Here is a 26,621-nt window from a genome sequence, read left to right as displayed (position 1 = left end):
ATGGAATTGGATATGAGGATCAAGAGATTAAATACCGGAGGAATATTTGGAGAAGCGATTTCGATTAAATTTGTTGATAAAGGCAGGTAATTTACAGAGCCTATTATTATGTATGTTTATTTCGTATGACAAAGAATGTTTAATAGCGTTTATAAATAATGCTTTTATCTGGCTCGATACTTAGAGGATTAAATACAAGGGTCAAACGCCGTCCTGAATTTAAAATGACTGGGATGTTGTGATGGTTACAGTTCAAAAAAATATAATGCAAAAAATCATACTGCAATTTTTTCATATTTTAGATTTTCTTTGCTACTCAGTAGAAAATTGTAGTTTTACTTGGTTGAAAAAAAAAATGTCGAGAATATACTGGTCACTGCTTTCGCCCAGATAACTAACAATATTAATTCATGTTGCTGCGGACTATGTTGACTTATGTAGAACACAAGAAGATGGTTTTTAACCTTTCTAGCTTTATAAATCTTAATTTTAGTTATCTAGTTTTTTTTTTCTGGATTAAATTTAAATCCACTAAGATGCAACTACAAAATTTATTTTATTAAATTTCTTCTTGATTACTATTCTAAAAATTTAAATTAAAATAAAAAATTTAAACTAGTAATTTAAATTAAGCAAAAATATTCAACTACTTTTTTTTCAGACGAATTTAGAACTTTTCACGGTTACGCCTATCAGATTGAACCAAACTGAATTAATCCGTAAAATCCTCGAATAAGAAGCTTAAATACTTCTTAGAAGAAACAGATCCTTTCACATTCGTTTATGGGAAAAATAACAACAATTCGTTCGGTACTTTCAGAGATTATCTATCAAATAAAAATCGACATAGCCGGCAGACAGACAAACAGACAGAATGACGTAAAAATCTATCAAAAATTCTGGGATGTAGATTTCGACCAGCGGATACAAAAACAGGATTTTGGTAGTTCCGGGCAAAGTTAACGAAATATTCGTTATGAAAGTCCAATTTTTTTAATTCCCAAAAATTCCGACATTTTTCATTGGCGATTCTGGCACAAGTGTAGGAATTTTCGAAGAAATAGAGTCGAAAATGACATGTAGAACGAAATCTATAAAAGAAGTCACCGTTTCACTAATTTTGGAATATGCTCTAAAAAGACAAACAATTTTCGTCTGGATTTTTCGCATTGAAAAATAGAGCTTTTGTAAAAATTGTCTAAAAATCCCGAAAAAATCCGTCATATAGATCTCGACTAGCTGATTCAAAAAACAGCATTTTAATTGATACGGATCAAGGACTGCAAAATACTCTCCATGAAAGCCCAGTTTATTAAATCCTAAAACTTCTGATATTTTGCGAATTTGACAAAATAGTAGAAAATTACGAAAAAATGATGGCGAAGATAATTTCTGAAAATGGAAATTTTGAGATAATTGTCGAAAGTGGCCAAAAAATAATAAATAATCTCCCACTCGAATCAGATTTGAATGTTGAAAATTTTAGGGTTTGGAAAAGTTGCCTAAAATCCCTAAAAAATCCTGGGATATAGATTTTTTATGGTTCCGAACGAAAATTTGAGAAATATTCGCTGTGAAAATCCAATTTTTTCAAAAATTCCAAAACTGCGATATTTTTTATTGGCGATTTTGGAAAAAAGCTAAGAAATTTCGAAAAAATGAAGCGGAAAATATTTTCTGAAAATGAAAAACATTGCGTTTGATGGTCTAGGACTAAGTTTTGCGAAACTTTGCTTATAAAAATCAGTTTTCTAAATCTTAAAATTTGCGATATTCCATCCTAGCATTTTCGAAAAAATTAACCCGAAAATTACTTCTGCAGATTAAAATCTATAAAAAAAGCTCTTTAAATAATTATCAAAGGTGTTCGAAAAAGGGTCAAAAATTTCATGCTTGAAATGTGATTGAATGATTGAAAATTTATTGAGTTTTTGGAAAAGTTCACTAAAATTTATAAAGAATTCTGAAACGTAGATTTCGATGAACTGATTGAAAAAACATCGTTTTGGTAGTTTCGGACAAAGATTTACGAAATATTCATTATGAAAATGAAATTTTTTAAAATTCCAAAAATTGCGATATTTTTCATTGACCATTTTGACACAGGGATAGGAATTTTCGAAGAAATGAAGTTGCAAATGACTCTGGAAATCGAAATCTATAAAGAACATTCGGTTTTTTCGAAGGTGTTCTAAAAAGGGTCAAAAATTTCAAAGAAAGAATCGAGCTTTCGTAAAAATGGTCTCAAAATCTCCAAAAAATTCATATAAATCTCAACAAGTTAATTCAAAAAACGCAGCGTTTTGATTCTTCCGGACCAAGAACTGCAAAACACTCTCCATGAAAATCCAGTTTCCTAATTCCTAAAAATTCCGATATTTTGGGATTTTGACAAAATAGTGGAAATTTTCGAAAAAACGAAGACGAAGATAATTTCTGAAAATGGAAATCTTAAAAAAAATCTTTAGATAATTATCGAAGGTGGTCAAAACACGGTAAAGAATTTCCCACACGAAACAGATTTGAATGTTGAAAATTTTAGCATTCGGAAAAGTTGCCTAAAATCCCTAAAAAAATTCTGGGACAGATTTTGACGAACCGATTCGAAAAACATAGCGTTTTGATGGTTCCAAACCAAAATTTGAGAAATATTCGCTGTGAAAATCCAATTTTTCCAAAAATTCCAAAATTGCGATATTTTTTATTGGCGATTCTGGCAAAATTTCGAAAAAATGAAGCGGAAAATATTCTCTGGAGATGAAAGTTTCCCTATGAAGATCCAATTTTTTTTTTATTTTAGAATTTGCTATATTTGCATTTTCGGAAAAATTAAGCCCAAAATTACTTCTGGGATCAAAATCTATTAAGAAAAACTTTTTAAATAATTTTCAAAGGTGTTCGAAAAAGGGTCAAAAATTTCGTAGGTACTTGATATTTACGAAAATTCACTTTTTTAAAATCCCAAAAATTGCAAAATTTTTCATTAGGGATTCTGACACAAAGATTGGATTTTTCGAAGAAATGAAGTTAGAAATGACTCTGGAAGTCCAAATCTATAAAGAATAAACTAATTCGGTTTTTTTGAAAGTGTTCTAAAAGGGGTCAAAAATTTCAAAGAAAGAATCGAGATTTTGTAAAAATTGTCTGAAAATCTTCAAAAATTTCATATAGACCTCGACAAGCTAATTCAAAAAACATAACAAACTAATTCTTCCGGACCAAGAATTGTAAAACACTCTCCATGAAAACTCAGTTTCTTAAATCCAAAAATTTCGAAATTTAGCGATTTTGACAAAATAGTGGAAATTTTCGAAAAAACGAAGACGAAGATAATTTCTGAAAATGGAAATCTTAAAAAAAAATCTTTAGATAATTATCGAAGATGGTCAAAAAATGGTGAAGAATTTCCTACACGAATCAGATGTGGATGTTGAAAATTTTAGCATTCGGAAAAGTTGCCTAAAATCCCTAAAAAAACATAGCGTTTTGATGGTTCCAAACCAAAATTTGAGAAATATTCGCTGTGAAAATCCAATTTTTCCAAAAATCCCAAAATTGCGATATTTTTTATTGGCGATTCTGGCAAAATGTTAAGGAATTTCGAAAAAATGAAGCGGAAAATATTTTCTGAAGATGAAATTTTCCTCATGAAGATCAATTTCTTTTTAATCTTAAAATTTGCGATATCTGATCAAGGCATTTTCGAAAAAATTAACCCCAAAATTATTTCTGGAGATTAAAATCTCTTTAAATAATAATGTTCGAAGGTGTTCGAAAAAGCATCAAAAATTTCAGATTTGAAATTAATGTGATTGAAAATTTATTGAGTTTTTGGAAAAGTTCACTAAAATCTGTAAAGAATTCTGGAATGTAGATTTCGATGAACTGATTCAAAAAAACATCGTTTTGGTGATTTCGAACAAAGATTTACGAAATATTCTTAAGAAAATAGAATTTTCTAAAATCCCAAAAATTGCGATATTTTTCATTGGCGATTTTGACAAGAATAGGAAGTTGAAAATGACTCTGGAAATCGAAATTTATAAAGAATAAACCATTTCGGTATTTTCGAAGGTGTTCCAAAAAGTGTCAAAAATTTATAGATTTCCATTTTCAGATATTATAAATAAAAAATTGTCTGAAAAATCTCGAAAAATTCTGTCATATAAATCTCGAAAAGCGGATTCGCAAAATATATCGTTATCGTTCTTTCGGACCAAGATTTACAAAATACTCTCCATGAAAACCAATTTTTTAAATACTAAAAGTTACGATTTATCTCATTGCCGATTTTGAGAAAATGGTGCGAATTTTCGAAAATATGAAGCTGAAGATAATATCTAACAACGGAAATCTTTAAAAAAAATCTTTAGGAAACTATCGAAAGTGCTCAAAAATGGAGAAAGAATTTCCTACTTGCATGAAATTTGAACATTTTTTTTTTTGGTGATTCTGTCAAAATGCTAAGAAATTTCGAAAAAATAAATCGGAAAATATTTTCTGAAGATGAAAAACATTGCGTTTGATGGTCTCGGACCAAAATTTGCGAAATTTTCGTTATGAAAATCTTTTTTTTTATCTTAAAATTTGCGACTTTCGATCATGGCATTTTCGAAAAAATTAACCCCAAAATTCTTTAGATTAATTTTTGAAGGTGTTCGAAAAACGCTCAAAAATTTCATACTTGAAATACTTATATAATGGAAATTTTATTAAGTTTTTGAAAAGTTCACTAAAATCTATAAAGAATTCTAGGACGTAGATTTCGATGAGCTGATTGAAAAAACGTCGTTTTGGTAGTTTCGGACAAAGATTTACGAAATATTCGTTATGAAAATGAAATTTTTTAAAATCCCAAAAATTGGCGATTTTGACACAAGGATAGGACTTTTCGAAGAAATGAAGTTGAAAATGGCTCTATAAATCGAAATCTATAAAGAATAACCCACCTCGGTTTTCCGAAGATTCTCTAAAAAGACGCAAAAATGTCTGTGGATGTTCCACATTGAAAAATCGAGCTTTTGTAAAAATTATCTAAAAATCTCCAAAAATTCATACAGATCTCGACAAGCCAATTCAAAAAATAGTGTTTTGATTCTTTTGAACCAAGAATTGAAAAATACTCTCCATGAAACAGAATTTCTTAAATCTTAAAAATTCAGATATTTTGCGATTCTGATAAAATGGTGAAAATTTTCGGAAAAATGTAAACGAAGATAATTTCTCAAAATGGAAATCTTTAAAAAAAAAATCTTTAGGTAATTATTGAAGCTGCTCAAAAAAGGATAAAGAATTTCCCACTTGAATCAAATTTGATTTTTGAAAATTTAAGGTTTGGAAAAGTTGCCTAAAATCCATGAAAAAATACTGGGATATAAATTTCGACCAACCGATTCGAATAACAGCGTTTCGATGGTTTCGAACCAAAATTTGAAAAATATTCACTATAAAAATCTAATGTCTAACATCTCAAAAGTGCGATATTTCTTATTATAGGTGATTTTGACACCAAGTATAGAAATTTTCGAAAAAATGAAGTTAAAAATGACTCTGGAAATCGAAATCTATAAAAAATAAACCATTTCGTTACTTTTCAAGGTGTTCTAAAAAATGTAAAAAATTTCAAAGAGAGAAATCAAGCTTTTGTAGAAATTGTCTGAAAATCTCCAAAAACTCTGTCATATGTATCTGGAGGAGCTTAAAAATTGCGATTTTGAGAAAATGGTGGACGTTTTTGAAAATATAAAGTCGAAGATAATATCCGAAAATCGAAATCTTAAAAAAAAAACTTTAGGGAACCTCTGAAGGTGCTCAAAAAAGGTTAAAGAATTTTCTACTTGCATGAAATTTGAACATTTCTTATTGGTGATTCTGGCAAAACGTTAGGAAAACGTAAAAATGACGCAAATTTGCGAATTTTTTGTTACCCTAAAAGTTGTGTATTTCTCATTGGAGATTTACACATTTTCAAAAAATTAACCCCAAAATAACTTCTGCAGATCAAAATTTATAAAAATAAGTGTTTAAATAATTTTCTAAGCTGCTTGAAAAGGGTCAAAAATTCCATACTTAAATGTTATTAAAAAGTTATTGAGCTTTGAGAAAAGTTATCTAAAAGTAACAACTCTCTGCAAATTTCCACGAGTTTTACTTGTTCTTTTTAACCACATTAGTCAGTCTTGTTTTAAAATAACAGCGTTAGTTGTAAATTGCAAATAAAAAAACAACAAAAAATTTTACAGTTGTTATTGTTGTTATTAAAATGCCATTTATAAAACCACCTTTAATCGCCTGACCACCACACACAGCCGGTGCATCACGGTGTGAAGCAAAAAAACGTCCACGATTGATATTTAACAACCAATAATTGGCAACGGCAACTCGAAACAAGTTGTTTATACGACTTTCATAATTAATTTTGCGTACTTCACGTATTGTGAATAATGATGCTCGACTAAATAACGAGGCTGTTATGCTAATTTGTAGTGGATTTATTGAGTCTTATTCATCAGAGTCAGCTCTGGGAGGATAATGAGGCAGATATCGTTCAAAATGCACTGTTTTAATGCGCTGGCACCAGTAAATGGTATTTCATTCGAGATGCGATTAAAGTTCCGTTAGTGTAACGCGATAGATTGGGGCGCAAAAATTGATAAGCCGGTTGGTGACAAATTTAACAAGTTTATCGGGTAATGGGAAATTTTTGCGAAATTCTGCTTCGTTGCGATGTAATTCGATCTCACTCCTCATTTCCAGGTGAAAACCCTTGTCTTGACACCTGTTGGTTCGCACTTTCGCCTTGGCGGAATATGACAATGATTACGTTAGTTCCGCACGTTGGCAAGTGCTAGAAAAGGCAAGAAAGTGATTTACGATTCCCCTGGAAGCGTTATTGAGTTCCAGATAAAAGTCGAGCGTAGGTGGACGTAAATGTGTGTTTAATGCAGGATGATTTACGCCATTTGCACAAAGTTCACGGTGCCATTATGAAAACGTGAGCTTGGGATAACACATACGGGGAAAAAATCTTAATTGCGCTGAGTAATTGGATGTTTCGAGGCGTCAATGCCAGCTTTGAAAGGAAATGGTAAATGTTGTTTGAAAAATGTAGGGTGTGCCTATTTATGGCGTATTTGGATCAAACCTGGAAAACTAGATAGATTGTGAAACCAAAACAAGGCGATTTTTGGCTTTTGTTTTCAACAAAAGGGCACACAAACTTGTTTTTTATTTCTTTCACTCTTCAGTAGTGGTCAGATCTGTGTTGTACAAGTTGTTTCAAAAGGAAAAACAAGTTAATTTTCGAGAGTGCTCGAAAAAGGGTCGTAATTTTTTAGGAGGGTACTGAAAAATTGACTAAAAATACATAACAAATTCTGAAAAATAGTTCTCGAGGAGCTTATTCGAAAAACGTTACCTTTTGACAGACTTATTAAAAATCCGAAAAGTGTCGGTGTCGGTGTCGGTGTCGGCCAGCTGATTTGTAAGTTGTCTAGCAACTTGAAGCAAAAGTGTATTATGTGCAAATGAACTACTGGAGCATTTTATTTTTTAAGAGAAAATTAATGACTTCGTATACGTGTTTAATTTATATAAATTGACAACGCAGAGTTAAAATTCCATCCGTGCGCCAACGTGATGGAATTTTCGAAGAAATGAAGTCGAACAAAGCCCCTAGAAATCAAAGTATATTAAAAAAATATTTAAAAAGTTCTCCAAATGCGATATTTCTCTTTGATTCCGGCAAAATGGCAGGAATTTTGGAAAAAATTTCATAATTGGTTGAAAATTAAACTTTTAGAACAGTTGCCTAAAATACACAAAAAATTTTGGGATATAGACGAGTTGATTCGAAAAACATGGCTTGACCAATTTTTGAAAAATCCTGAATATTGGAATATGTACTGTTGGTGATTCTGACAAAATAATAATAACAAAATTTATCTCCAAAAACATTATACAGAAAATATTTAAGAAGAGAAGTTCAAAAATGGTAAAAAAAGTACCTACATATTGCACGGTAACATATACTGGTAATGGATTTAAACATAACACACTTTCTCTGGAAAAATTTTCTAAAATCCAAAAAATTTCTGTCTGATAAATATGACAGGAATTTTCAAAAAAACAAAGCCGTAAAATCTTCCAGGGGTCAAAATGTATAAAAAATAATAAATACCTACTCCCTAGATAGAGCTTTTGGAAAAGTTCTTAAAAATTCATTATAAAAATCAGAAATATAGAGCTCCATACGAAAATACAATTTTTGAAAAATTAGATCCCTAACGTGCTAAGTTAAATAAACATAGCATTATCCCAGACCAATATTTTCGAATTATATATTATATTTTTCAAAATTCCCAGAAATTTGCTAATTTTATAGAAATTACTGAAATTTGTAGAAAAATGAAATCGAAAATAGCTTGTGGAGTCAAAATATACAAGAAAATACTTTTGGATAATTTTCGGCAATGTTCAAAAAAATCGTAAAAAATTTCAAAATTTTGTGTTGGAAAATTGAGCTTTAACAAAACAACTGGGATATATACCCCAACGTGCTTATTTAAAAAAAAAAGCGTGATCCCAGACCAAAATTTTCCAAATATGTATTACAATTTTCAAAATTCCCAAAAATTTTCTAATTTTATATTGGCGATTCTGGAAATTCCTGAACTTTTCAGAACAATGAAGCCGAAAATAACTTGTGGAGTCAAAATATACAAGAAACTACTTTTCGGTAATTTTCGACAATGTTCAAAAAAATGGTAAAAAATTTCAAAATTTTGTACTGGAAAATTGAGCTTTTTGAAAATATAGTCTAAAAATCTACAAAAAAACCTGGGATATAGATCCCAACGTGCTTATTTAAAAAAAAAAACAGCGTGATCTCAAACCAAAATTTTCCAAATATGTATTACAATTTTCAAAATTCCCAAAAATTTGCCTTTTTTATATTGGCGATTCTGGAAGATACTGAACTTTTCAGAAAAATGAAGCCGAAAATAACCTGTGGAATCAAAATATACAAGAAAATACTTTTGGGTAAGTTTCGACAATGTTCAAAAAAATCGTAAAAAATTTCAAAATTTTGTACTGGAAAATTGAGCTTTTTGAAAATATAGTTTAAAAATCTACAAAAAAAAACTAGGATATAGATCCCAACGCGCTTATTTAAAAAAAAAAAAACAGCGTAATCGCAGACCAAAATTTTCCAAATATGTATTACAATTTTCAAAATTCCCAAAAATTTGCCTTTTTTATATTGGCGATTCTGGAAGATACTGAACTTTACAGAAAAATGAAGCCGAAAATAACTTGTGGAGTCAAAATATACAAGAATATACTTGTGGGTAATTTTCGACAATGTTCAAAAAAATGGTAAAAAATTTCAAAATTTTGTGTTGGAAAATTGAGCTTTTTCAAAATATAGTCTAAAAATCTACAAAAAAAAAACCTGGGATATAGATCCCAACGTGCTTATTTAAAAAAAAAAAAACAACAACGTGACCCCAGACCAAAATTTTCCAAATATGTATTACAATTTTCAAAATTCTCAAAAATTTGCCTTTTTATATTGGCGATTCTGGAAAATACTGAACTTTTCAAAAAATTAAGACGAGAATAGCTTGTGGAGCCAAAATACACAAGAAAATACTTTTGGGTAATTTTCGACAATGTTAAAAAAAAATGGTAAAAAATTTCAAAATTTTGTACTGGAAAATTGAGCTTTTTGAAAATATAGTTAAAAATCTACAAAAAAAAACTGGGATGTAGATCCCAACATGCTTATTTAAAAAAAAAAACAGCGTGATCCCAGACCAAACTTTCCAAATATGTATTACAGTTTTCAAAATTCAGAAAAATTTGCGTTTTTTATATTGGCGATTCTGGAAGATACTGAACTTTTCAGAAAAATGAAGCCGAAAATAACTTGTGGAGTCAAAATATACAAGAAAATACTTTTGGGTAATTTTCGACAATGTTCAAAAAAATGATAAAAAAGTTCAATATTTTGTACTGGAAAATTGAGCTTTTTGAAAACATAGTATAAAAATTTACAAAAAAAAAACTGGGATATAGATCCCAACGTGCTTATTAAAAAAACATAAGGTGATACCAGACCAAAATTTTCCAAATATGTATTACAATTTTCAAAATTCACAAAAATTTGCCTTTTTTATATTGGCGATTTTAGAAAATACTGGACTTTTCAAAAAAATGAAGACGCGAATAGCTTGTGGAGTTAAAATCTGCAAGAAATTTTGAGTAATTTTCGAAAATGGTCTAAAATTTCAAAAATTTTTGGGACATAGATTTCGACTGCTTATTAAAAAAAATAGCGCGATCCCGAAGCAAGATTTTTGATTTTTTTTTTAATTCTCAAAAATTTGTCAATTTTATGTTGATGGTTCTGGGAAACTTTCTTTTCAAGTTCTCTTCCTGTATCAACTAGTTCGTGTTGGATTTTGGTAAAGTGAATTTCGAAAATGTAAAAATGTTTTAAGTTGTAAGTACTAGCCCTACCCAACCCCCTCTATTGTCTATTGGGTATATCATTTTTCAAAATCAATCTTGTCTTAAAACGTACTATCCATTCTAGAAAAAATAGTGACAATATTCAATGAAATGAAACCTAAAATAAATACTTTCAGTTTCATGTTGTGAAAAGGAGTCTACACGTATTAAAACAAAAAGACAAAATGTAAGCCCGCCCACCCGCCCTATCTTAATTGTGATGATTTTTCTTTAATCGCCGTGAACCAAGAGGGCGAAGCTTAACTGCAAAATACTTATTTTTTTACAAGAAATTAAAAACATGTTTTTGAGTATCGTGTTCTTCAAAGAATATTATGTATATTAAGCAAACCACCCCATCTCAATTTTTATTTTTATAAAGTTACAACACGTTTAAAATGGTAAATTTTGTAAGGAAATATGGATTTTGCAATTAGGCTCCGCCCCTAGGTCTGCCAACGAATGAAAACTTCATTACTATTTACATCAGGGCAGGTATGGGTGGGGCTTACTTAATCTTTGGCTGTAATTTTTTCTTAATATGCATGGTATTCTTTGAATAACACGATATCAAAAACATATCTTACATGGTAATTTATTGTACAGAAATAACAAGGATTTTGCAATTAAATTCCGCTCCTTTGACTCTCGACGTTTAAAAAAACATCACAATTGAGATAGGGCGGGTGAGCGGGGCTTATATTTTGCCTTTTTTCTTAACATACGAAGTCATCTTTTCAGAACAAGAAACTTAAAACATATTTAAAATCGCAAATTCTTGTAGACAAATATGGATTTTGCAATTAAGCCCCACCCCTCGATCTAAAAACGAATAAAAATTCACAACAATTGAGAATTGAGATCGGGGCGGGTATGGGTTGGGCCTAATCTTTGGCTTTATTTTTTTCTTAATGTACATAGTAGGTATTCTTTGAGCAACACGATACTCAAAAACATGTTTTTAATTTCTCGTAGAAGAGCATCAACACGATGTATTTTTAGATTCACTTCCTCGAAATCTTCTTCCAGAGTTTTTTGTTGTTTTTTAGGCAACTTCGCCAAAAGCTCAATTTTTATCTTTAATTATAGATCGGACTCTTCAAATTTCAAACACACTTTATCTAATTTAGGTGATGGGTTATTTGCTTATTTGATGCAGGTAGACATTCAACTCCACCCAGTCTAATCACTGATTTTATCAAATTAGTAGTTTCCGTTATTATATTATTGTTTATTTATTGGTTTCTTTTTCACTTTAGTCCCTTATTTAATATACCGACGGAACAACAGAAAACACGATCAAAAACAGGCGCCACGAACTGTTGAAAATTTATCTTTGATCCCGTTTCGGTATTTAAGAAAGGTAGAGTTTTAGTACGAATCTGTTTTCGGGAAAGTTTCAGCAATAGACTTTCACTTTCAGTTCGTGTAAAAACCAAACGCAAAAAAGCACTTTACGGTAAAGCACGAAGCCAAAAAAATCCAGACAACCATTCAGCAGTAAATATGTTATTAGGCGCTCTATCTAGGAGCGAAACCATCGCCCTCCAATTTCGTGACCGCTCAACTTTCGCTTTTCCGAGCTGACGTATCGGGGGCGGCGGCCCGCGGCGGTCCTGACGTCGGCGGCGGCAGACATGTGAATCACTCGTGACCTCCGCCGAGTAGGGGCTCTAATTACGTGGGTCAAGTGCGGCGTGCACTTCCACGCCTCCCTAACCTGTGAGAACTCGGTTCTATGCACCTTACCGGCCCCCGGAGGACAGCACTTTGTCTCGAAAAGAAAACTAAATTGCTCCTCTCATGATTGTGTGCGATTTATAAGGGCATTGTCTGCTGACTGACCAGTAAATATAGGCGGTGCATCATCGCGTCAAGCAAAAAGACGAACGCGATTGATATTTAACAACTGATAATTGGCAACTGCAACTCGGAGCAAGTTGTTTATACGACTTTTATAATTAATTTTACATACTTCGGGTACGGTGAGTAATGGCGGTCGGGGAATAACGAGGCGGTGCGATGTGGTGCGGATTTATGGAGAGTGATGGGAAGTAACGCACCGAGGGACAGTGGGACGAAGACAAAAATGTGTGGAACGGCGGTTAAAAACATTATGTAATCGATGGTTTGTATTGATTTAATTGTAGAACTTGGTTCGTTAAATTGTGTTGTGAGCAAAAAATTTACTAAACTATTATCCGAAACATCGAAATTTTTTACCCTTTTTCAGGCATCTCTGAAAATGACCTACACAGTTTTTTTTAATAGATTTCGATATATGGAAAAAATAGTTAGCCAATTTTCGAAGATCTTCAGGAAAAAGTAAACGATTACATAAAAAAGTGCATTGAAAAATTGAGCTTTTGGCTAAGTTTCCTGAAAATCCATAAAACATTCTGGGAGAAACATTGTGGCTAAAAATCAAGAAAAAAAGCATATTAACATAAAAATCATAGGTTATCAAAAAAAAAGGAACAAATCCAATATAGCTACGGTGAATAGTTTTCGAGAAACTTTAGTCTAATAAAGTCTAAAATTTTAAAATTTTCAAAATTTGTCACTGTTCATTTTGGCGATTCTCGAAAAAGGGTCTAAATTTTCGAAGAAATGAAACTGCAGCTGCAACTCGTGAAGGTCAAAATCAACAAAAGAGATTCTTTTGGTAATTTGCAACGGTACCTGAGAAAACATCAAAAATTCCATCCATATTCCTCCCAAATTACAAAACTGAGCTTTTGGCGAAGATTCCTGAAAATTTCGAAAAAATTCTGGGAAAAACTTGGTGGCCAAAAATTATGAAAAAATCGTGTTTCCGGATAAATTATACATCTATATCAGAAAAGTTAATTAAACGTCCATGCGGCAACTAGTTTTTGAAATACTCGGTTTCAAATTCAAAATTAAAAATATCCCCAAATTTGTCACATTTTATTTTAGCGATTTTGGAGAACGAGTCGAAATTTTTGAAGAAATGAAACTGTAAAAATATCTGGAGGTCAACATCAAGTAAATAAGATATTTTTTAAACAATTTTTGAGAGTTGTGAGACAAAGATCAAAAGTTTAGTATGGGGCGATATTACAAAATCGAACTTTTGTCGAAGGTTCCAGAATAATCTGAGAGAAATTTGATAGGCAAAATTATGAAAAAATATACGGCTGTTAGTTTTTGAAACACTCGGCTCCTAATTCAAAATTAAAAATATCGCCAAATTTGTCACATTTTATTTTGGCGATTCTGGAAAAAGAGTCGAAATTTTTGAAGAAATGAAATTGTAGAAACTCCTGAAGCTTAAAATCAACAAAAAAGATTTTTTAGTAATTTTTGACGGTTCTCAGGCAAATATCAAAAATTTCGTACGGGGCAATATTACAAATTCGAGCTTTTGACAAAGTTTCCTAAAAATTTCCGAAAATTCTGGGAGAAATTTGATAGCCAAAATTATGAAAAAATATACGGCTGTTCGTTTTTGAAACACCCGGCTCCTAATTCAAAATTAAAAATATCGCCAAAATTTGTCACATTTTATTTTGGCGATTCTGGAAAAAGGGTCGAAATTTTTGAAGAAATGAAATTGTAGAAACTCCTGAAGCTTAAAATCACCAAAAAAGAATTTTTAGTAATTTTTGACGGTTCTCAGGCAAAGATCAAAAATTTCGTATGGGGCGATATTACAAAATCGAGCTTTTGACGAAGTTTCCTAATAATTTCCAAAAATTCTGGGAGAAATTTGATAGACAAATTTATGAAAAAATATACGGCTGTTATTTTTTTAAATACTCGGCTCCTAATTCAAAATTAAAAATATCGCCAAATTTGTCACATTTTATTTTGGCGATTCTGGAAAAAGGGTCGAAATTTTTGAAGAAATGAAATTGTAGAAAATCCTGAAGCTTAAAATCGCCAAAAAAGAATTTTTAGTAATTTTTGACGGTTCTCAGGCAAAAATCAAAAATTTCGTATGGGGCGATATTACAAAATCGAGTTTTTGACGAAGTTTCCTAAAAATTTCCAAAAATTCTGGGAGAAATTTGATAGGTAAAATTATGAAAAAATATACGGCTGCTAGTTTTTGAAACACTCGGCTCCTAATTCAAAATAAAAAATATCGCCAAATTTGTCACATTTTATTTTGGAAAAAAGTTCGAAATTTTTGAAGAAATGAAATTGTAGAAACTCCTGAAGCTTAAAATCACCAAAAAAGATTTTTTAGTAATTTTTGACAGTTCTCAGGCAAAGATCAAAAATTTCCAAAAATTCTGGGAGAAATTTGATAGACAAATTTATGAAAAAATATACGGCTGTTATTTTTTTAAATACTCGGCTCCTAATTCAAAATTAAAAATATCGCCAAATTTGTCACATTTTATTTTGCCGATTCTGGAAAAAGGGTCGAAATTTTTGAAGAAATGAAATTGTAGAAACTTCTGAAGCTTAAAATCTACAAAAAAAAATGTTTAGTAATTTTTGACGGTTTCAGGCAAAGATCAAAAATTTTGTATGGGGCGATATTACAAAATCGAATTTTTGACGAAGTTCCCTGAAATTTTCCAGAAAATTCTGGGAGAAATTTGATAGATAAAATTCCCAAAACATTCTGAGCGAAGAAAAAATGAGGTTGTAAAACCTCTGGAGGTCGAAAGCAACAAACGAGATTTTATTGGTAATTTTTGACGAAATTCCTGAAAATCCACAAAACAATTTTCGGAGTAAATTATAAGCCAAAAATTATTTTAAAAAATCGGGCTTACTCAACAATGATTATCCATAAAATAATAATCCAATGCCGATGAGGCGACTACATTTTAAAACACTCAGAGTCCATATTCAAAATTTTAAAATATCTCAAAATTTGTCACATTTCATTTTGGCAATTTTAGAAAAATTATAGGAATTTTCGACGCTCTAAAAACTTGGAAGTCGAAATGTACAGAAAAGATCCTTGTGATAATTTTTGACGGTGCTCGAGAAAAGATAAAAAAATTCATATGACAGGGTATTGGAAAATTAAGTCTTGGGCTTAGATTCCTGAAAATCCACAATGTATTCTGGGAGAAACTTGGTGGCCAAAAATTATGAAAAAAATTGTGTTTGTTCAGAAATGAAACGCCTATTACAAAAGTTAATGATCCAACGCCGATTCCGGGACTAGTTTTCAAAATACTCGGGTCCAAATTCGAAATTTTAAAATACCTCAAAAATTTTCACATTCAGTTCGGTGATTTTGGAAAAAAGGATAGGAATTTCCGGAGACATAAAACTATTAAAACTTTTGAAAATCGTAGTCTACAAAGCAGATTCTTTCGGCAATTTTTGATGGTGATCGGGAAAAGATCAAAAATTTCATATGGGTTATATGGAAAAATTGAACTTTTAGTGATGTTTCCTGAACAAACAAAAACTTCTAGGAAAAATTTGATGGCCAAAAATTATGAAAAAAAATGTGTTTATGCAGGAATGATACGCCTATCACAAAAGATAATCCACTGTCGAAGTCGGGACTAGTTTTCAAAATATTCGAGTTCAAATTCAAAATTTTAAAATATCTCAAAAATTTTCACATTTCAGTTCGGTGATTTTGGAAAAAAGGATAGGAATTTCCGAAGAAATGAAGCTATAAAAACTTCTGAAAATCGTGATTTACAAAGCAGATTCTTTCGATAATTTTTGACGGTGATCGGGAAAAGATCAAAAATTTCATATGGGATATATGGAAAAATTGAGCTTTTAGTGATGTTTCCTGAACAAACAAAAACTTCTAGGAAAAATTTGTTGGTCAAAAATTATGAAAAAAATTGTGTTTATGCAGGACTGATACGCCTATCACAAAAAATAATCCACTGCCGATGTCGGGACTAGTTTTCAAAATATTCGAGTCCAAATTCAAAATTTTGAAATACCTCAAAATTTTTTACATTTCAGTTTGGCGATTTTGGAAAAAGGATAGGAATGTTCGGAGAAATTAAACTATAAAAACTTCTGAAAATCATAATCTACAAAACAGATTCTTTCGGTAATTTTTGACGCTGATCGGGAAAAGATCAAAAATTTCATATGGGATATATGGAAAAATTGAGCTTTTAGTGAAGTTCCCTGAATAAACACAAACTTCTAGAAAACATTTGATGGCCAAAAATTATGAAAAAAATTGTGTTTATGCAGGAATGATACGCCTATCACAAAAGATAATCCAGTGCCGAGGTCAGTACTAGTTTTCAAATTACTCGAGTCCAAATTCAAAATTTTGAAATACCTCAAAATTTTTTACATTTCAGTTTGGCGATTTTGGAAAAAGGATAGGAATGTTCGGAGAAATTAAACTATAAAAACTTCTGAAAATCATAATCTACAAAACAGATTCTTTCGGTAATTTTTGACGCTGATCGGGAAAAGATCAAAAATTTCATATGGGATATATGGAAAAATTGAGCTTTTAGTGAAGTTCCCTGAATAAACACAAACTTCTAGAAAAAATTTGAAGGCCAAAAATTATTTAAAAAAATGTGTTTATGCAGGAATGATACGCATATCACAAAAGATAATCCACTGCCGAGGTCGGGACTAGTTTTCAAAATATTCGAATCCAAATTCAAATTTGAAAATATCTCAAAATTGTTCACATTTTAGTTTGGCAATTTTGGAAAAAGGATAGGAATTTTTGGAGAAATGAAGCTATAAAAAATTCAGAAAAGGTCAAAAATTTATTGTGGGGAATATGGAAAAATTCAGCTTTTAGATAAGTTTCCTGAATAAACAAAAAATTCTAGGAGAAATTTGGTGGTCAAAAGTTATGAAAAAAATCGTGTTTATGCAAGAAAAAAATATATAATCCCGATGAGGAGAATAGTTTTCAAAATACTCGAATCCAAATTTCAAAAATTTTAAAATAACACAAATTTTTATTTCGTCTTGGCGATTTTGGAAAAGAATAGGAATTTTCGGAGAAATGAAGCTATAAAAACTTCTGAAAATGGTAATCTACAAATCAGATTCTTTTAGTAATTCTTGACAGTGCTCGGGAAAAGAAGAAATTATGAAAAAAAATCGTATTTACTCAGGAATAAAACGGCTATCAAAAAAAATAATTCATTGCGAATGTGACGATCAGTTTTTGTATATAAATTCAAAATGAAAAATATCTTAAAATTGGTCGCATTTGATTTTGGCAAATCTGGAAAAAGGGTAGAGAATTTTCGAAAAAATGAACTCTTTATAAACTTCTGTAGCTCAAAATCAACAAAAGAGATTCTTTTGGTAATTTTTGACGGTGCTCAAGAAAACATCAAAAATTTCATATGACGAAGTTACCTAAAAATCCACAAAAAAATCAAGACGAAGACTGTATTGAAAATCCCGGAGCCATATATCTTTGTTAAGGACTTATTTGGAACATTCCAAATGGCATTCTTACTTATTTAATCAATTATTTTTAGTGTATTTTCTATTATTTACTACCATATTTGCAATTCTAGCGCTGTTCATGAAGCAAAAATATTTAAAAAATAGGTCTTATATACTTAGTAATAAGATATTCGTTTAAAAAGTCTAAATGAAAAGCCCATGAAAAGATACTAACAAATAAATATTGAAAAAATCGATAAACACAAATGAATATCACAAGTTTAATTTTAAACACATGCATACGCCACCAAGTGATACAAGAATACATTTGTAAAGTTTCCCACTCCTTTAAAATCAACAACCCATAGAATTATTATTTTTAAAAAATTGAAAACCACCAAACATTAAACAATTTCATTTCAAACTAAACCAATTTCCCACAGCCATTTTAACACTACCATTTCCTCACCACGCCGCCTTTTTTGCATTCACACGCCCAACAAACGCCTTCGATTCACACCGCGCATTGCAATTTCCCCAAGAATTAAATAACTTTTCAATTCTGTGATCAGTCAGCATGAAATTGACTGTGCCTTCTTAATACAGCTAATATTGAAACGTTACAGCACACACTCACAAAACGTATTCCCATCAGCCGTCCGCTAATTAATTTAAATATTTTTTCTTCGCCGCAATCACAGCAATTCTTCATTTTAATTAAAACTTATTTTGCACAACATCCTCATTTCGATGCAAATAGCAGCGAGTCTCTGGTCAATTAATTCATTCGCTTGATTAAATTAACCCGGAATTAATGCAAGTTTTATTTAACTCGCTGCAGCGACAAAAGCGGCAGTTGCGCAAGAGCTTGAGGCGAAATGGACCTGGACGACGTCCTCCCCGAAGTCGGCGAATTCGGCCGCTACCAGAAATTGGTCCTGTGGTTTATCCTGTTACCGGGGGTGTTTCCGTGCGGCTTTCACGCTTACAATCAGCTGTTCATGGCGGCGGCTCCGGACCATTGGTGCAAAGTGGACGGATTCACCGGAAAAAGCGCGAAGCTCATCAGAAACATAAGGTAAAAAATTCTTAGAAATTGTTCCCAGTGTAAAATCCGTGTTGGTGGGCTCCGGGCTAATTTAGCGATTGTAAATGAAACTCGGTAATGTTAATAATCTGGCGGAACCGTTGCCGACGCCTGGAGTAATTAATCATGTAAACAATAGCGAGATAAGATCTTTTAACACCAAATAATTTTAGTATACCCACCGCAGTACAGCTAGATGGACAAACAAGATTCAGCCAGTGCACAATGTACGATTTAAATTACACGAACACATCTTTGGAATTTTATGAATCGGTGAATTACACCACCGTGAGTATAGTTCCATGCAAACATGGATGGGTTTACGATAAGCAAGGTCATGAGAACACGATTATTACGGAGGTAGGTCTGTTGGTATTCACGTAGGATCACAAGAAATTGACGTAAACATTATTAAAAGTTCATTTAGAGATTAGTAAGCGTGACGTGAGGCACTATTGCAGTGCGGTTTAGGTTGAGAATTAATGTCGGATGTGGATTAGGTCACGCTCGATGTCGAAGTTTTGCATTACTTAACAGTGGTGGAATCGAAGAGGTGGCTAATTTATTGGGATTGTGTTAATGGAGCTTTTATTTTTAACAGTGATTTATTTTTCGCAAGAGTTCGATCTCCTAAACTCTAAACTATGCGCCCACTATTAGATTTGCATCAGTTTTGAAACAATTTATTGTTTTTTTTTAATCAAAGTTTCTTCCCATGAAAAATTTGATGACGTCATTTCCAAATATTAATAAATAAATCTCGCTTCATGTATTTGTAATTTAATCCTACATCTTCAGTATTTTAATTTTAGATATACCGGTCTACAATGAAATGTTTTCAGGCTTAGAACTCACATTATGATTTTTTTAGAAATTTTGGCAAGACACTAACTCTAATTTGGTGATTACAGTATATATCGACTAAAATTTATTTGTTCGTTGCATTCGCAAATAGTGTTCTTGAGATGCAAAATTGTTGGTACTTTTATTAATTATTTTTATTTTTTTAGAACGGTTTATACAGGATGTCTCAAAAATAATGTATGAGACAGTTTATTTTATAGGTTAAAACAAAAAAGCTCAACTGATATCCCAGAAATTAAAAAAATACAATACTGCTGTAATTAGTTTCAACATTTTTTTGAAAATTTTCAACATACGCCATTTCTAATAACCAAAATTTACTATTTTTTTAAGAAACTGGATTTGTTCAAGATTTTTTTGAGAAGAAATTAACAAAGATTGTTTTAGTAACCAGAGAAAATTAATATATTTTTTCATTTTTTCGAAAAAAATCCGTCACAAAAAAAAAATGGATGAACCTATTTAAATATGTTTTCAGATTTCTCAGAAACAATCCATCTATTTTTTTAAGTGGCGGCTCGTGATCTTTTGAAGGGGGAACTCAATTTGATGGATCAGTTAAATATGAAGATATAAAACAAGCTGTTATTATTACCAATTAATAGACGAAATTGTATGACAAAAATTTACCATGCTTGTTATGTCTGTTAAAAGTCTCTCGTTTTGCCATTAACACTTTTTTTTTATTAATAAATCGGGGGTGGTTCTCCCTAAATTTTTCACTAAAACTTATTTCAAAATATTCAACTGAATTAATTATTTTTTTTTAAATCAAACAATGTCACTCGCGCAGAATGAAAATGCAATCCTGAGTTACAGGACCCGATTTTAGCTGAAAATAGTGACTAGACGCACGGTTTCCATGGCAACGGTGTAAACAAAACGTCTAAATGAGGCATGAGTACTTGGGCAAAATATCATAAATCCAAGACACAACATCTTTAGACGTAAGGTTTGATACCTTTTATACAAATGGAGTGAAATAAAAAAATTAGTTTTGATAATTACGACATAAATTTCCGGATATTTTTTTAAATGTAATGTCCAGTTTGTTTCTAGACGATACAACTTGGGGGGGGGGTACCAGCCGCCCCTAATGTTTTTGTTATTATTATTATTATTATTATTTCAAACAAGATAAATTTAATTTCCCTAAAATTCTTCGACCAGAGTGTCTGTATTACGTATGATCGTAGAATTAAAATATTTATCCTTACTAGAAGACAATTATTCTGCTTCAGAGGCAAATAACGTTCTTTTTTTCATTTATGGGTAATAATAGTCTGTTGAAATGTGGAAACCACGAAGATTTAAAAATCAACTTTGACCAAAATTTTCAAGCTGTTCTTGTTGATAAAATACATATTTAAAACACAGATTTCAACAATATTTACAGCTTATAATGATGAAAAATGGTTTCCGAGTGATGCTATGGTCGTCGAAGTCTTTTATTACCAAGAAATGTTGAAATTATTTATCCAGAGATCGAACAATATCTAATATATTTCATTAGCGCTAAATACAGGGTGTCCCAGTTTACCTGTTTCGCTATAATATCTTAGTAATTTGAGGCAATTGAAGTTTTAAATTTAGTATGTGATAGCATACATATACAGAGTGAGTCACTAAGCACGCGCTCCTCGATATCTCATTACTTATGAGAAATAGAAAAAAAAGTTAAGATGAAAAATTATCTTCAGTTATACAGAGTGTTCTGTTTTTAAGGCGTAACACAACTTATACCAATTTAGTTTTTTCAAATCAAATAGCCTAAAAATATAGTATTTTTGTACATTTTGGTTGACCTCTTCTTGGGCTTTATAACCATAATTTTATTTTCGAAATTCCGAAGCGACGTTGCCAAGTTATTTACATTTTTTTAGCAATGGACAGGTTTACACAAGTAATCATATCATTTTGGGAAACGATAAATAAAGATACGAGTTTTATTGTGGTATAAAGAAAATTGGGTTTTAGTGTACAGTGTTTATAAAAACAAATTATAACAATATTAAAATATCGAATTTTAGTTTTTCAAATAGAACACCCTGTACTTTTTACTGGATCTTATTTTGTTTTTTTGCTCTCTTTCTTTTTTGTTAAGTATTTTCTATATTTAAAATTGATAGTTTGTGAGTTGTTACTTTTTTTAAAAGACACACCGACATATTCAAAGAGAACAAAAAACAAAAATGATGTGGAATAAAATACAGAGTGTTCTATTTGAAGAAAGTGAAATATCGATGCTTGAAAAGTTTAAAGTTTAAACTTTTTTTATAAACACTCTGTTTATCTCTCCATAAAATATTGCAAGACAGAACTTAAAAATAACAACATTACGATTTTTTGTGGACGTTTAAATTGCTAAAAAAATTGGAATAACGTGACAACGCCGCATTGGAATTTGAAAAATAAACAATGTCTATAAAGTTAAAGGAGAGCCAAATAAGAATATGCAAAAATATATAGGGTATTCTATTTAAAAAAAAAAAAACAATGTTGTGTGCATGTCTCTCTAAAAAAAAAACACTCTCTAGAGTCGAAAATAATTTTATTGTGTCACTCAAAGAGCCGTACAACTTTAGTCTCTGATTTTTTCCTATTTCTAATAATGAAATATCGAGGACTGCTTCCTTAGTGATTCACCCTTCGGTTTTCGAGAAAATGACAAACTTTTTTCTTCAAATAGAACGGAAACTAAAATTAAAAAAAAAAATTGATGTTAGTTCCGAAGAAATCGAATGCGATATAATCGTGACAATATATTGGGTGAGTCATTAAGCGCAGGCGCTCCTCGATATCAAGTTGACGACTACAAGACAAATCACTAAAATTATTTTCAAGTATACAGAGTGTTCTGTTGTTAAGGGCATGGTACAACTTGTTTTTTCAATGGAATACGCTATATATTTTTGCATATTCGGACTGATTTCTTTTTGGATTTCTTAGGTTTTTTTTTAATTCAGATGTAACGTTGCCACATTGTTCTAATTTTCTTGAATTTTTTAGCAATGGATTTGTTACAATATTTTCTGCAGAGATAAATAAAGGTACGGACGTTGTTGTCACATAAAAAAATTAATCTTAATATACAGAGTATTTATAAAATAATTAAATTGTTTAAATTTTCAAAGATCAATATTTTAGAATAGTCAACTGATTTTGCCAAGTGATAGACCCTCTACCTTTCATTTTTTTAGAGAATAAGTCATTTGCTAATATCAGTCTTATCTCAACAGATACTAGCCCCGCCCACCCACCCTTTTTTTTCTTAGAGGGATCTCATTTGCCAAAATCACTCTTTCTTAGCAGGTACTAGCCCCGCCCACCCACCCTTTATTTTCTTATAGGATATGCCATTTGTGAAAATCAGTCTTTCTTAGCAGGTAATAATCCCGCCCACCCGCCCTCTATTTTCTTAGAATGTATGTCGTTTGCCGGAATCAGTCTTATCTTAGCAACTACTAGCCCCTCCCACCCATCCTTTATTTTCTTAGTTCTATTAGTTTCCATTCTCACTTTACAAAAGAACATATCATTCGCCCCCCCCCCCCACCCACCACAGATTGATTTTGGTAAATGACGTACCCTCTAAGAAAATAACGGGTGGGTGGGAGGGGCTAGTACTCAGTCTTAGATTGTGGCAAACGACATATCCTTTAAGAATATAGAGGGCGGATGGACACGTATAGTTTTGGAAACTTCATTGTACCCTATAAAATTTTATTGGCAGTAACGAGATGGATAGTAGTACAATAACAAGAGATATCTACAAACCATAGTTGTCGCGTGCCGGTAATCCCCAGATGTTAGAAAGCAGAATAATCCAGGTCCGCACAGGGACCATCGTTACTCACAAACGAAAATGACCATTATTTTATGAGTTCAACTACCCGCTAGATGTTCTCCAACAAATTCGGGTGAAACAGTGTGATCCATAAATATTTCTTACCATTCTACTACTGTCCGTCTCGTTATTGTCAATAAAATTTTATAGGGTAGAATGAAATTTCCAAAAGTATACTTGTTAAGGTAAGATTGATTTTGGTAAATGAACAATATTAATAAGAGTACTACTTATTATGTTTTTGTTCTCTTTGCTTGTTTTTTGTTAATTATTTTCTACGATATATTTGAAAAAAGAGAACACACATAGAGTAAAATACACTAATAAACCACAGGGTGTTCTATTTGAAAAAATGAAATATTGATATTCGAAAATTGTCCCGGTTTAGATTTTTTTATGAACACGCTGTATAATAAATCAAATTTGTTGTTTCTCGATCTCTAATAATTAATTAGATATCAAATTGTAAAGGAGGACACCCGGTATATCACGTTAAAATTCAACCAAGCATTAAAATGTAAAAATGATGACAACAAATTCGTTAAATGGGAGAACTTCCTGCTTCAGTATTTTAAGAAAAAAATCACTGTTTATCAAAAAATATGAAACAACTTTTTATAAATTTGGATATTCAAAAAAATGTAATTACACAGTTTTGAAAATCTTTATTTTGGTTTTCATGGTTAAGGCAAACATTTTTACAACACGACAATTCAAAATTGCGACAATTTGAGCATATTTCTAAAATGTTAGTTTAATTTTGACACATTCCGAAAAATTGGATCTACTATTAAAAGCAAAAATAGAGGACATAAATAAGTTGGTAGCTGTAGTTACAAAAAAAATGTAGTAAAAGAGTTCCAATTGATCCACAGTTTTTGTTATTTAGTTATTACCATTTAAAAAAAATCCGTACTTGTCGTACACTTTAAAAAATATCAAAACATACATCATACTCAAAAATTAAAAACATATAATTATAAAGCCACAGTTCACAGCAGATGATAATAATATAGAGATAATAAACACGATCAAAGATAGCACCGTCAATTTCAAGATTTAAATTGATCAAAGACAAACTTCTAAAAACCCATGGTTGTCTTTGATTGTATTTTTATTGCGCTCTCGATAATGCATAAACATTTCGACGTTTCAGTGGGACTTGGTCTGTGAAAAAGACCTCTTCTCCACCATAGCCCTAGTACTATTCGGAATCGGTGGCCTAATAGGCAACTACCTCTTCGGCTACATCCAAGACGGCATAGGCCGAAAACCCTCATTCTTCATCTACCTGTTCATCCAGAGTGTCTTCGGGATGGCCACAGCTTTCGCCACTAACTTCACAGCATGGACCATTTTTCGTATGGGCGTCGGATTCACAGTACCAGCAATCCTGAGCACACCCTACGTGTTAGGTACTTTCCAACAAAACAACCCCATATTCTTCAATAAGTGTTTCAGCAATCGAAATCGTGGGTCCTCGACACCGCACCCTAGTGACAATTCTAGTAAACATTGCGTACTCTTTGGCACTGGTAGCTTTAGCCATAATCGTATGGGTCATCAGAGAGTGGCACCTTCTGGCACTTGCCACGACAGTACCATTTCTGTCACTTTTTCTCCACTGGTGGCTGCTTCCAGAGAGTCCAAGGTGGCTGCTCGCCCAAGGCCGGGTTCGCGAAGCTGAGCAAATCCTTATCCAAATGGCAAGGTTTCTATTTGGTCTTCTAGAAAGGTAACTAAGTCATTGAAATTTTTGTAGGATCAATGGAAAAAAGTTGCCATATAACTTTGTAAGTGAATTGAGACGTGAAGAGGTTCGAAGCCAAGTACCAAGTAGTTTTGGTATTAGACACTTGTTCCATTCCTCGAATTTGAGGTGGAAGACCATAATTATCACCTTCATTTGGTTCACCAATACTAGTGTTTATGTGGGGTTGTCTTACTACGCCCCTGCCCTTGGAGGCGATGAGTACCTTAACTTTTTTCTTGCTGGTGCTGTGGAGTTACCGACGTACCTTTTCCTATGGCCTGCGATGGAAAAGTGGGGACGGAGATGGACTTTGTGTGTCAGTATGGTTGTGGGGGGATCTGCTTGTCTGACAACCTTCTTGGTACAAAATGGTAATACTAATAACAATTATTATTATCATTTAATAAAATCTAAATTTAAATATTTTGCAGATTCTGTGATAACCCTAGCCCTCTACTGCGTCGGCAAAATGGGCATCTCCTCCTCCTTCGTGGTGCTGCCGCTGATGGCATCGGAGCTGTACCCCACGGTGGTGCGGGGGCTGGGCATCAGCGTCAGTTCCATGGTGGGGATGCTGGGTCCTGTGTTCATTCCGCTGGTTAATTATCTGGTGATCCCTTGGAAGTGTTTACGAGTTCGACGAGCTGTCGGTTTTGTTCCAGGGATCTGATATGCTGACTCTCCCATTGATAATTATGGGTACCATGTTGGTGATGGGTGGTGCCTGTTCCCTGCTATTGCCGGAAACCTTAAATCAGCATCTTCCGCAGACTTTGCAAGATGCTGAGAAAGCCGGCCTCGATTGTTTTGCATGCTGCACTCCTCCGCAACTGGACGTCAAGATGCAGGCGCTGCACGAAAGTCGCCTTCAATCGTGATTAAGGTGGTAAGTCACATGCACTCGACGTGAAATTAAGTGCACTGCCCCATTTCGTGTAATTTCACGGTCTTTGTAGGTACTAGTAAATGGTAGTGGCGTGTTTCAATTAGATGGCCATTATAGCGATAGTGTAGGTATGTAGAACGAATTTTATTGGCGAATTGGCAGGTCATGGACTTAGGGGCATCGAATGATTTGTGATTATGACTTTCTGGGAAGAGAAATTATATTTAATTAACAACATATATTTGACATAGTTTTCTTTACAACAATACAACATAATATTTCATAGCACTGTTTTATTTACTGCGCTTTGTTTTCCTATACACAA

General features: G+C 32.1%; 2 protein-coding genes across 3 annotated transcripts in view; one reads left to right on the top strand and one right to left on the bottom strand.

Annotated features, from left to right (window-relative positions):
• Dachs (dachs) overlaps nt 1–26,621 on the bottom strand; it is a 205,211-nt gene that overhangs the window by 172,897 nt on the left and 5,693 nt on the right. The window lies entirely within an intron of this gene.
• LOC135139402 (beta-alanine transporter) lies at nt 40–26,621 on the top strand. Of its 2 annotated transcripts, XM_064069619.1 has the most exons (9): nt 40–86; nt 18,701–18,937; nt 19,120–19,306; nt 24,814–25,072; nt 25,119–25,368; nt 25,420–25,781; nt 25,842–26,020; nt 26,073–26,296; nt 26,367–26,621. In XM_064069619.1, the coding sequence occupies exons 2-8, from the start codon at nt 18,738–18,740 to the stop codon at nt 26,286–26,288; spliced, it is 1,653 nt and encodes a 550-aa protein (XP_063925689.1). In that variant the 5' UTR covers nt 40–86; nt 18,701–18,737; the 3' UTR covers nt 26,289–26,296; nt 26,367–26,621. The 2 variants fall into 2 exon arrangements, with proteins under 2 accessions (XP_063925689.1, XP_063925688.1); XM_064069618.1 differs by having other exon boundaries at nt 26,073–26,620.

This window comes from Zophobas morio, unplaced genomic scaffold (genome assembly GCF_036711695.1).
Source record: "Zophobas morio isolate AGI-343-1 ecotype UQ-CSIRO unplaced genomic scaffold, CSIRO_AGI_Zmor_V1 ptg000031l, whole genome shotgun sequence".
Taxonomy (NCBI): domain Eukaryota; kingdom Metazoa; phylum Arthropoda; class Insecta; order Coleoptera; family Tenebrionidae; genus Zophobas; species Zophobas morio.
Note: the sequence above shows the minus strand (reverse complement) of the source record. Positions and strands in the feature narration are given on the sequence as shown.